The following is a 12,928-nucleotide window of genomic DNA, read 5'->3' on the forward strand; positions in this document are numbered from 1 at the left end:
CATCTTCAACTCCGGCCACCAACTCCTCCCACAACCACCACCACCACCATTTTTCTCTTTTTGTTTCTTCCTAATCTATCCCTCTCCGTCTCTCTCTCGTACAGTATCTCTCTATTGCAGTCGCTGGAACAAGACCTCGAGGAGGGTTTCGCCAAACCCTCCTCGAGGGTTTCGTGGTCGATCGACCACAAACTTTTCGTGGACAGTCGATCCGCGAAAATTTGGTGGGCCGACTGTCCACGAATTCTGAAACTGGGAGAGAGAGTTTAGGGAGAATGAGAATAAGACCGAGTATTAGGGTTTGGTCATCGGAGAAACCGAGATACAATGAGAGGGAGGACGAGATATAGTGAGAGCGATAAAGAGAGAGGGAGAAAGAGAGGGAGAGAGGGAGAAATAGAGGGAGCGAATTGGACCCAAAAATATAAATGAATTCTCTCTTCTTTTTGTTCTTTTTCTTCTCTACACTCTCTCTTCTCTCTCGATGAGATGAATTGTAATTATCCGACCATAGATATTTACCAACAACAAAACGAGCATAAAAAGGAAGATAAAAAAGCTGAAGCTGATTCAGGATCTAGGGTTGGACATTTATGCCATATAATTCATTTGTGAAAGATGATTTCAGAACTAAATTGATTTGTCCAAGTGGGTAGAGGAGAGAAGAGGAATTACTTCTGATCCTTCTAGTACAAGTGGTTTGGTTGTTTATAACTCAAAAGTGCTTCACATCCAGACAACCATGAATTTAATTCCCCACTTTTTTTTAACTAATTCTTTGTTCAATATTTTTGGAAGTTCATAAACATAGACCCTACCCAAATCACAAACGCTTTATTGGTTTTGAAACAAGGGAGAGAGTATAGAGAAGAATGAGGAGAAGAGGAAGAACAAGGAGGAAGAGAGAGTTTTTCTTTAGATAAAGTCGCCAGTCGGAGGTTGTTGGCGGGTTAGGTCAAACTCTGGTTTAGGCATTGCCTCTTAAGCACATATTGCTTTTAACCAAACCATATATTGCCTTTAGCGAGATTGCCTATAACAACTTCGGACATGCCTTTAAAATCTCCCTTTTATATAAGGAGGGACCCCAACACATTGAAGTTCATGAGAATGCTTAACCGATTTAAGGTGACAAAGCGCTCCCCAAACCATTATTGTAGTTCCGGAGAATACACAGCAAGAATGGTTTCTCGAAACTTATGACCCGTTTCTTTCACAGCGTTGTCGTGGGAAGTAGAGTCATAAGATAAGTGGTTTATTAACCACTCACAATATTTTTCATGACGTAGGGGCCCAATTTGGGAAGTTGGTCATTTGTATACTAGTGCTTGCAAGCTCATGGGGCTAGATTTATGTTTCACTACTCCCACCTCTTCTCATAAGCCAATTTCCCTAACCTTTTATATATGCAAAAAAAAAAAATCCTTCCAGAATCATTATTTAACAAAAGTCAAGTTGTGGGTAAAGCTGCTTCATAAAAAGAAAGCAGCTGAAAGTTAATATTTTGGACAAAAGTCGAGCTCAGATACAAAGTATGGCATATTGGCAGAGTGGGAGGAATGTCAAGCAGTTGTCACTAAGCCATAGTATCTGAGTAGCGCCTCTGGAGAAGGCTCACGCCCTCGGAACTCCACGAACACCTGAGAACAATAACATTAAAGATACAAGACATTAAATTTATTAGAAAATAAATATTAAAGCTAGATCAACTTCTACTTCGACTTCTTAACTGATTGTCCTTAAATTTGAAGTTAGTTTCTCAAAATTCTTGAGATTGACAAGAGAATCTCTATAAGATGATAAGGTGTAATTGAAGATTACATGATTTTACTAAAGACTTACCTCGAGTGGTGATTTCCCACCTCCACGAGCAAGAATAGTGTCTCGGAATTTATGACCTAGTTCTTTCACAGCCTACCATGGGAAATAATAGAAACGTAAGATAAGGGATTCAATAACCGTTCGAAATATTTTATCAGATGTTGTAAACTTAAGAATAATATTATGTTAACTAAAATTTAGAAGAATGCTTTGCTATAATGGTGAAGGACTCAGGAGTAAGCCTCTTACCTTATCGTTGTCGAATCCAGCTTCTTCGAATGCTGAGAAAGCATCAGCTGATAATACTTCTGCCCACTGCAAAAGTTAAGAGCAGGTTTCAGTGACAAATGCATGAGGAAATAAACATTCACAAGCAAAAAAGAAATTGCATCATTATCTAAAGAAAACGATTTCACATGAGCCAAAACCTCGTAAAAGAGTGATGAAAAATTTATGATACCCTCCCCTCGTGAGCGTCCAAGTATCAAAGTGTCCAAACCGGCAAAAAGTATTAAAAAAGTAACAATGTTAAATATGCAATAAAAGAAGAATGAGATTTGAGCAAAATACACAATTAAGAGTTGATGCATACATTTGTGAGAATAGTCCCACATTGGAGAATGGGTAACTAGCAACCAAGAATATAAAGTATAGGTCCTCTCCACTCATTGCCAATTGGTTTTGAGTTGGATGGCCACAAACTTAACATGGTATCAGAGCTAGGCCCAACACGTGATAGGCTTAAAAGCCACACGTGCTCCACGTCACCCGTAAAGAAAAAAAAGGACACGTGTTAGGCTCAAAGAACGCCACACGTGAGGGGGCGTGTGAGAATAGTCCCACATTGGAGAATGGGTAACTAGCAACCAAGAATATAAAGTATAGGTCCTCTCCACTCATTGCCAATTGGTTTTGAGTTGGATGGCCACAAACTTAACAACATTTATCTCTTTTATGAAATCAGATCTTAAGAGAAGTCTTTCTTTCCAAATTAAGATCTAACCTTGTAACTGTAGTAACCGGCTCCATATCCACCTGGTACACACTAAACTGAATTAGAAGACCCGACGAAATCTATCACTTAATGAATGAACTCAAACGAACACAGTATAGTACCAGAAAAAATGTGGCGGAAACTACAAAGATGCTTGCTTTCGGGCAGCAGTGGGATAACTTGGGTTCTTTCACACACTCTTCGATCCATATCATGGATAGATACTGCCCCTCCAGGAACATATTTCATGTGTAACTCCAGGTCAATAATTGCAGATCGTATCTGCAAAAGTCGAAATATAATTGAAGAAAATGAGTATCATATTGACTTCATAAGATAATGTAACATTCCATAGGCACTTTTATGCACCCTAACTTTCTCCCCGGCGGTGTTAGATAATTTATAGGATTGTAGTAAAAAGATATCATTCACCACAAGTCCACAATTAAACAGTTTAGATTAGCAGAAAAAGAAAAACTGGTCTTCGCAAATTCACCTTTCAAACAATTAACAACAAAGGGATGTTATAAGCAATGCGTGTCCCGGTTTGTAGTGAAATCTCGAGTCTTGACAACCATTTTTTCATGTAAAGCATTTTTTTCATCTAACCTGACGAAGGATATATGTGCCTGCACGGAATGTTCTCCATGCGAGGAGTCCCTCATAATCTTCTTCGGAAAGAGTCTCTCCAGTTTCGTAGTGTTTCGCGATGCTCATTAAAGTACCCCTGTAGAATCAGTAATTTAGATGTAATGATGATGCCAGTTCATATATATATATATATATATATATATATATATATATATATATAATGAGAAAGATATTGGTATGTGGTAGAAGTACCTATGGTAACACCAATTCTGCATGAACTGCGAAGGCAATTCAAGTGCATCCCTCTCTATCCCTCGATTACCACAAACAAGACCTTCATCTTCCTTAGTTAGCATAAGTTGAAGGGCGTGACCAAACTCATGAAAAACAGTCTTAACCTACATATGTTTTAACAATATACATGATAAATATGGGAGTAAGAGTGCGGACAGTCTATTTTTAATTCAGATGAGAGCAGAGAAAAGTATAAGGCCATCCATGTTGATGACTAAAATATTGCTAGACGGAATACAAATGACTCCAAATATACGATTCGAACAAGGGTAGTAACTGGCAAGCCAAAATTCTAGTCCTTGGAAATCATTAGAAAGAAGATCACAGGCTGGTCTGATTTCTTCATAGTGAAACAAGGTCATGACAAACAACAAGCTTCGGATGCAGCAAAAGCGATAATGGAGCCAACAAAGAAACATAGGCTGATTAATGTTTAACTGGAAATCCGAATTTAAGGTTTGATTCAGCCCCTGATTTTCAGATAAGATGGCGAGGTGTAAGGGAGTGCAGATATACACCAGAAATGAGGTCTTTTGGTTTAACCAAAGAATTACTAGGTTGAGAGAACCAAAAGACTGCTAGAGGGGAGTCCTACTGTTCATTGCTAGCACAGAAGACTACGATACGGGGATATACTCTATCTCTAAGGCCGCCAAACTCCCATGCTAAAGCTGGCAAGCTCAAATAACCCCTACAGTGAGTTGTAAAACATCATTTTTGGTAGAATAAATCTCATATGTTTTATATTTTTTATATAAGTCTTGAATGTAACAATTACCTCATTGAGGGTCATTAGGCTTGGCTTATCCCCAACAGGTGGTGTTTGATTGCACGCTATATGAGCAACAGGCAACCTACTTGGATCACCATCAAGTGCAAGAGCACGCCTACGACTAACAACCTCATCCATCCATGCCCCTCCGTCTTTTTCAGAAGGACGAGAATATGGATCAAAATAGAAATATGCAATTGGTTTACCAGCAGAATCTTTTACACGATAAAATTTGACATCTTTGTTCCACACCTGTTCACAAACATAACTTATATTAGTCGAATCTGAACAATGTAATATATTATATTTAGTTATTTACAATAGCAGCAAACAAAGAAATTTGTAATGTTACTGGAGCTAGGCCATCAGCTGGATCAATCTCAATTTCGAATAGCTTCTTTGCAAGGTTGAAAAGGCCATCCATGACTTTCGGCAATGAAAAGAAATCATTCAAATCTTTCTGTAAAATTAACGAAAGGAAAAGAACACATTAGCATATCCGACAAAAGTTCAGGAAATACTGGGAGTAGGTAAATGGTAAGAGAAAAATGCAACATGAATATTATGTTTTAGTTTTTCCTCGTCGGACACAGAAAATACTTTCAGCGTACTGTGCTAGTATTTTGGGGCATTTTGGATGTGTTTTCCTAAATGGTTTAATCTGAAAAGACAAAATAGAGGGAACTCTTTTTACTACAATATATGTTCTATCGTAATGAATGACACATGAATCGTATTCCTAGATCCTGATTTCAGGCAGCTCTATGACAGAACTAAAAGTCAAAGAACATATCAGAAGTAGAATGGCAGGCAATCAGAATTCAGACAGTCATCGCAAACTGGATAAAGCCACCAGTCTTACCTTGATTCTGTCCTTAGACATAAAAAGTCTTGCGCTCCAGAAATCAATATCCCAACTGCTCAAATCATTAGCTTCTTCAGCACTCTGTTCCTGGTAGAAATTCCGAAGGTCCTCCATATCTGAAAGGCGAAAAACATTTGTTGCTTATGTAACCTTTGTCAACGTAACCGCATGCATATGCAAGTTACAATTGTAGATAGTGATTATGAGTTGCATGCATTTTTAGATGAATATATGATTTCTAGCAAAGGTCAATTGTCGTCCTAGTACAAATTACTAATAGAAGCATTAAGAAGATAATATTTGTATTTTATTAACATAACAAATTTTTTTTTTATCTTGATAGGATTTCGAGAGTGAAATTGAAAGAGGAAAAAAGGAAGAGAGATATGGAACATGATCCCGCCGCATATGGAAGGACAGGAACAACAAGGTTTTCAACGACTGTAATCATGAGAGCACCCTGCAGGGTGAAGATGTGAAAGGACTACTATACCACTGGAGTAGGAAGATAAAATGGGCGAGAACCATATCGTTCCATGCGTTTGTTTTTAATTGGGAGTAGATCATGTCGCAACATATAGACTTGTAACTTAATGTAACCTGTGTCTTTTGACAAATATCTTGCAATATATTTATTCAACTTTTCAAAAAAAAAAAAAAAGAGTGAGATTGAAAGTCTAAATAGATAAATGCATAACTGCTGAAATGACAAATTAGATAAAAAGAACATAAAACCTCCCAAGCTCGTAAGCTGAAGGTGCATGTGACTCATCCTCAACCTCAAATTAGGGACTAAAAGGGAAGAACATGTTACCTTGAACTCCAGCTTTCCAAGCAGCAGAGCGAAGCTTTTCAAGAAGTTCTTCTGCTTTATCAACAGTGGCCATTTTCACTGTCATGATTAACTGAAACGAGAAAGGTTTGCTATTTAAGTTTCTAAAAACGGAGAAAAACAAATAAATGATAAACCATACCTCAGCGTAGTTGTTATAACCAAGAAGTTTAGCTTGCTCCAACCTAAGCTTCAAAATTTGGTTAATAATTGGTGTGTTGTCCAGATCTCCATCAGAAGCACGAGTTTCAAAAGCTCGGAAGACTTCCTCACGCAAGGATCGATTAGCTGCATATTGCATCACACTGGAAAAACTTCTTTTGTCCAATGTAATTACCCATGGGCCATCTTCCGCAGTAGCATTTTCATGACCCTAATATAGAAGAAATATAGGTGTAACAATTACGAGAAGGTAAATACATTATAAATTCAAGAAAATCGTAGAATTTGAACATGAACAAGTTATAAACCTTGGATGCTGCTGTTTGTGCTGCTAGACCAAGTGCTGAAACAGGCAGTCCTTCAATCTCCGATTTGTCTGTAATTAACCTTTCAAACTTTTTTGTGGCATCTATAACGTTCTCCTCAAACTTTTCAGATAATGTTTCCAGCTCCTAGAAACATGACATGTCATCAGTAAATTGTGATATGACCAAATGCAACAAACAAAGAGAGCATTTGGTCGAGCATTACCATCTACTTATTGAAGATGTCTAATCTAGATTATTACAAATGGGTTTGGAGTAAACCAAATACTAGTTTAAGCGCACAAAAAGCACCTGTTCTAATCTGTTAAATTGCTCTCTTTTCTCATCTTCAAGAGAAACACCGTTAAGATTAGCTGCCTTTATTTGGGCTGCCAAAAATGTAAACACCAAAGTTCGTAAAGTACTATTGCAATCACCACCAGTAATTCGTAAAGTACTTCTAATTCTAACTTTAGATTTGTCTCTGAATAAGACACAGTAGAACTCAAATGTGGTAGTTTAGTGGTTAAAAACTGTAGTTTCGGATGTTTAAATCTCCGTATAACACCATTAGGTATTTTCACTATACATAAAAAGGCCTCAATTTACTCTGCTTTGAGCATCCCAAATGCTCCAGCCGACCTTGGCCTAATGCGCGACTTAAAGGAATTAAACTCTTATTGACATAAAAATTACCTTCAACTACACGTTTACGAGCATCACTCAATGTCTGCCAATCTGAAGATTCTCGAATTGATTTGAACGCATTATAAATAGGTTTGCTTTGTGCCACTTTAAGATCAAACTCAATCATCAATGGCTACAATAATATAATATAAAGATCAGCACAAAAAGTTCTCCCTAAACTTTTTCAAACGCGATAAAAAATGAAGAACAAATCACAAACGCCATTCTAAGTTCTGTTCATCATCGACAGAATGAATATGATGAGTACCTGAAGTTCTTCAAATGCGATTCGAAGTTCAGGAGAATCCTTGACGGATTTAAGGTGACAAACCACTCTCCAAACTATTAGTTCTCGGTCGACAATCTTCTCCAATGGATATACCAGGTCAGGCCATGTAGGTTTTACTGTTTTCTCTAATTCAATCAAATCATTCTCCTGAAAATTTCAACCAAATCATCAATTTAATTAGAACTTGTAAACACCAAACTATAAACCCTAAGAACATAAACAATGGACTTTTTGGTATTAAAATTTGAAAAATTTATAAATGCCGATTAAAACAGAAAGAATCAATCAAAGAAACAACACAGATAATATATATATATATACTAATGAATCATTATGAACGAAACAAGAACCCTAAAATTCGAAACTTACGAGTTCCTTCAATAATGCTGTGATTGCTGGACGAATATGTTTAGGTTCGATGATATCATAAGGCGGGAAAACAAAATCTTGCAAAAGTGGATTATTTTTCAATTCCAGCATTTCTTCTTCTTCTGCTGACATTGGTGGAGGAGGATGAGGAGCTTCGGAAGCCATGAATGAAGAGGGAAGAAGTATAGAGTGAAGGTTAGTGAGAGAAAGATGAAGAAATTGTGAATATATATAGAGAGAGAGAGAGAGAGAAAGAGTGAAGAAATGTTAGTGGTAGATGAAAAGACGGTTATAACTTCTTTTCTTGTTGTTGTTGAAAAGACGGTTATAACAATATAACTTCTACTTGGTCTCAAGTCTCAACGACTCAGCAGGCTAGTGGGAAATAATAAGAAAAATGATACAGTACTTTGACCCCATTTTGGTGCCTCAGATCTAGTCAGAGGATGATGTGGCACATCCAGACTAAACAAATGAGCATGCTACGTCATCACTCAGCCAAATCTCAGATACTAAAAGATTTGGGCGTGTAGAATGAGGGAAATAATAAATTTAAATGTGAGTAGAGATGTATATTTAACCTTGGGTTAATTCCGTTTTAGCCTTCAATTTGAAAAACGGTGAAGTTTAGGGGTTTGGACAAGAAAATGGGTATGTCATGTCATCGCTATTCCAGAAGCCCTGGACTTCGAGGAGGATTCGGAAACCCTCTTTGCGAATGGTATCAAATTTCATGAGAGATCTTGCTAATGGTATCCTTCCCAATCATTAACATGGAGAATCTCAATGGTGAAAAGAGATCAACTACCATGGATATTATTAATGATGCCATTGAGAACTGGGGCTTTTTTGAGGTATATATATTCATTAATTTTGTGTGTTTGATTTATTGGATTATTAATAATTTTTTATGATTTGATTTTTGTAGTTGGTGAATTATGGAGTCTGTCTTGAATCGGTGGACTCGTGGAGAAAATGACAAAAAAATATTACAAAAATGTATGGAAGAAAGATCAAATGAATTAGTTGCAAGCAAAGCTCTAGAATCTGATGAAGTAAATGACTGATGGAATGGGAGAACACTTTCTTCTTGACTCATCTTCATGTTTCTAACATGTCTGAGATCTCTGATCTTGATGATGAATACAGGAAAGCAACGAAGGAATTTGTACAAGGATTGGAGAAACCGACATGGCTGTAAAAGAGAGGTACACTAAGAGAGAGAAAGGGAGATTGTAGTGTCTTTGTGTAACAGAGAGAATGAGAGAGAAAGAGAGATGAAGATTATGGATTAAATTTTAATCAAGTAAATGTTTGGACTAAAAAACAAATATGTCTCCCTAAGTCAATATTGGTTGACTAAGTTTTTATGCCCCCGGAGATTTTTCTTTATTCTCCAAAACCGCGGCCAAAATAAATTATACCCGTATTAAAAGAGTTGTTACAAATAACTAGGGGTAAAGTTATACTATTACAAATTAGTTTTTTTTTTTCAAATATTATTTCAAATTGGACACAGTTTCTTATTATTCCCAAATTTTCGGCCTTAGAATTACGGGCCCTAAAAATAATACATGAACGTCTTTTTATAAGTCCAATGACCTAACTCTTATGATGAAAACTTCCACTTTGGAATAGAAAAGACATTTCCTTTCAAAGAAAAAATAACATTTGGAATGTTTACTATAGGTAATTCATTCTATTTGTTTGTGTTTGAGTTGAGAAATAGTTTTGTAGCCGTTGGTTGGTACTAGTTCTTGAAGTAGATTTTCCCGCCATTTTTCCATCTGTCTAAATTCTAATTTTAAATGAACGGTGGGTATTCAGTTGATCCAACCGCTCAAATTTTTCCGGCGCTTTCTGTTTTCTCTATATATTCAGATATTCCAACCCTGAAATCCCGCTTTCTAGTTTTGGCTATTTGGTCAATCTCTCTGAATCAGGGGATTATAAAAACAGAATCATCAATCCGAAAAAAAAACCCTTTCTTCTATCCATCTTTGCCACCCATTCTTTCGATTGATTTAGGGTTCCGATCTTTCTTTCGTCAGTAATTTGTTGTTCTTAGCAGGAATAATCAAGAACAAGTTGTTATTTCTCTCCTCTGTATTCTTGCTAGCAATTTCCCATATAAACACAGGTATTGCTACTCTCTTCCTCTCTATCGTTTCCAGTTTCTGATTTAGGGTTTTAGGATATCTTTCTCGTCTTCATATTTGTATATTGTTTTTTCAGTCTGGTTTGTAATTTAATAGGGTTTCATCTGAATGGGTTTAGTGTATTTCATTGAATTTGAGGGTTTAGGGTTTAAGTGTAGAAATTAACTATCTTTAGATGATGACATATTATTAGAAATCTCTAATCTTGCTAAAGAATCTGAAAATCTTGTTTATATTTTGGTACAGAGTGAAAAAACAATCACAAAGAAGAATATAAAAGATGACGAAGAAGGAGATAGAGATCGAAAAGATTCAGGATAATAATCTTACTGCCATTCCTGCTGCTCCTGCTACTGCTTCTACTACTAGTGCTCCTAGTACTATTAAGGAAGAAGATGATGATTCAAACTTCTTCTTAATGGACGAAGATTTTTCGCTGGCAGAAAGCGATTATTTGTCGTTCTTAACGGAAGACGTTTTGCCGCCTGTCATAGCAGAGGGAGATGATTTTACCCTCTTACCAGAAGGAGATGATTTGCCTTTGTTAGAAGAGGAAGATGATTTGCCTCCCTTAGTAGAAGTAGATGATTTGCCGTTCTTAGAGGAGGATGATGATGAGGTGATCTTTGATGTAGAAGATTATTAGCCGTTTTGAAGGAAATCGGTAATTTTTGTTGGCCAACAACATAAGGATGATATACCCGATATTGCAAATATTTGTGACAATGGAGATGAGACGAGACACAACTGCATATTCAAAGACTACTTCGTGAAGGAGATTGATTGAGATTGTTCATTATTCTGTGAGATTGTGATATACGAATACCCATTTCACGAAAGGATATTAACCGCTATTGTTCATTGCTCTAGTGATAATCAAACACCATTATGTGTTTTTAATTGTTTTCGGCTTTATTGCAAATTTTTTGTTAGTATAATTCTACATTTCAACTGTTTTAGAGACCTAATAGATAGCGGTATATATCGCTCCTAGAGTCGGTTGCTTCTCTACATGACTGTTAAGTTTGTAGCCATCCAACTCAAAACCAATTGGCAATGAGTGGAGAGGGCCTATACTTATTCTTGGTTGCTAGTTACTCATTCTCCCATGTGGGACTATTCTCACACGCCCCCTCACGTGTGGCGTTCTTTGAGCCTAACACGTGTGTTTTTTTTCTTTACCGGTGACGTGGAGCACGTGTGGCTTTTAAGCCTATCACGTGTGGGCCTAGCTCTGATACCATGTTAAGTTTGTGGCCATCCAACTCAAAACCAATTGGCAATGAGTGGAGAGGACCTATACTTTATATTCTTGGTTGCTAGTTACCCATTCTCCTATGTGGGACTATTCTCACAATGACCCCATTGCTTGTTTAATGAACTAGTAGGTTACTTAGTACTATTTGTACCCTCTTTTATACTTGGTTCTTAAGATTTATAAAATGCAATGCATTCTCCCAAGAAAGACGACCGTTAGGGTCTTGTTGCTGTTTGGACCTCCTTTCTTATAATTGACTTGCTGTTTGTAGTGGCGTATCTAGAATTTATTTTCAGGGGGTCTAAAAAATTAATACACCCTTTCGGAAAAATACAATCATTAAATTAATAGCTAGAAATTCAGTTGAAAGTATATTAGAAAATCTTAAGAAACTTCAGCCAATTTTTTTAGAAACCCTAAATACCTAACTAACACTACAAAAAAACAAAATCTCAAAAAAATAAAAGAACACTACCAAAGCAGTTGTGGAGATTGAATCCACAACCTACATAGTCCATCTCAAATTTGGCCTAAGATCTAACCAATCCACTCACTACCAAGTCTTGTTTATGGAATAGACGGAATTAACTATGTTCTCTGACTTGTTACAAAATATAAATAAAAAACGCATGTGAGCGTGCTAGAACTAGCCACAGCAAGGTCATTCACAAAACCCTCCATCCATCGAGGCACCAACAATTAGTATTTGAAATACCAACATAAAACTACTTATTATGTTCAAACAATAATAATAATAAAAAATTTAAAATGAAATATCGTACACTTATTCTGTTTAAGTGCTCATTAAAAGCACTTAATCCAAAATCAGTTATTTTAAGATTACCAAATTCATCAAGAAGAAGATTTTCAGATTTTAAATCTCTATGATAAACACCACGATTATGACAAAAATCAATTGCTGAAATTAACTGTTGAAAATAAGTACGAGCTATGTCTTCTTTCAATTTACCTCTTGAGATCTTCGAAAAAAGTTCGCCTCCTTTAACAAATTCCATGGCGAAATAAATCTTTGATTTGTTGGAATCGAAGCCATTTTTGGCTCAACCCGACTCGTCAAACTCAGAAACGGAACACACGATTGCGTTCGTCTCGTCGAGCTCTTCAGTTTAGAGCCAATAATCACTCAAATCCGATTCCGGATGAATGAGAAATTCAAGTTTAGAGTTTGGACGAAGATCGGTTGAAATAGGGACTAAAGCGTCAAGTTGGACAAGTTACTTTGGGGGGCGTTTGAGCGAAGCACGCGGATCAAGATCTGGACGGATGGCGTTAGCTCCGCGGGATTGCGCAAGATCTGACGGTCGCGCGTTTGGGTTTTCGGGACGAGTTCGGTATGCGTCCCGAAGCGTTGGATCTGAGCGATCCGACGGTGCGCGTCTTCTCCGTGTCGGGACGGATTCGGGATTCCATCAGATCCTCATCTAAGGGTTATTTTCTTGATCTGTTGGGACGAATTCGGTACATATCTAAAGCCATCCGACGACAGGCGTTCAACCCGAGATTTTTAGC

General features: G+C 37.0%; 1 protein-coding gene across 4 annotated transcripts; it reads right to left on the minus strand.

Moving 5' to 3' along the window:
- Positions 1-1,379: 1,379 nt before the first annotated feature.
- Positions 1,380-8,372, minus strand: LOC147540025 (organellar oligopeptidase A, chloroplastic/mitochondrial-like). 4 transcript variants are annotated; one of them, XR_015225680.1, is made up of 17 exons: positions 7,982-8,342; positions 7,592-7,759; positions 7,333-7,456; positions 6,949-7,025; positions 6,640-6,783; positions 6,312-6,542; positions 6,152-6,242; positions 5,335-5,453; positions 4,825-4,932; positions 4,479-4,724; positions 3,659-3,804; positions 3,425-3,542; positions 2,938-3,097; positions 2,763-2,856; positions 2,071-2,136; positions 1,843-1,914; positions 1,380-1,640 (listed from the first exon to the last, which is right to left on the minus strand). XR_015225680.1 is itself a non-coding variant. In XM_086641988.1 (17 exons), the coding sequence occupies exons 1-17, from the start codon at positions 8,144-8,146 to the stop codon at positions 1,563-1,565; spliced, it is 2,178 nt and encodes a 725-aa protein (XP_086498114.1). In that variant the 5' UTR covers positions 8,147-8,372; the 3' UTR covers positions 1,380-1,562. The 4 variants fall into 4 exon arrangements, 2 of the variants coding, with proteins under 2 accessions (XP_086498114.1, XP_086498115.1); XR_015225679.1 differs by having other exon boundaries at positions 4,792-4,932; XM_086641988.1 differs by having other exon boundaries at positions 2,825-2,856; positions 4,792-4,932; positions 7,982-8,372.
- Positions 8,373-12,928: the final 4,556 nt, after the last annotated feature.

Source organism: Eschscholzia californica, unplaced genomic scaffold, assembly GCF_041429995.1.
Source record: "Eschscholzia californica isolate CP2 unplaced genomic scaffold, dmEscCali1.0.p SCAF_5, whole genome shotgun sequence".
NCBI classification, from domain to species: domain Eukaryota; kingdom Viridiplantae; phylum Streptophyta; class Magnoliopsida; order Ranunculales; family Papaveraceae; genus Eschscholzia; species Eschscholzia californica.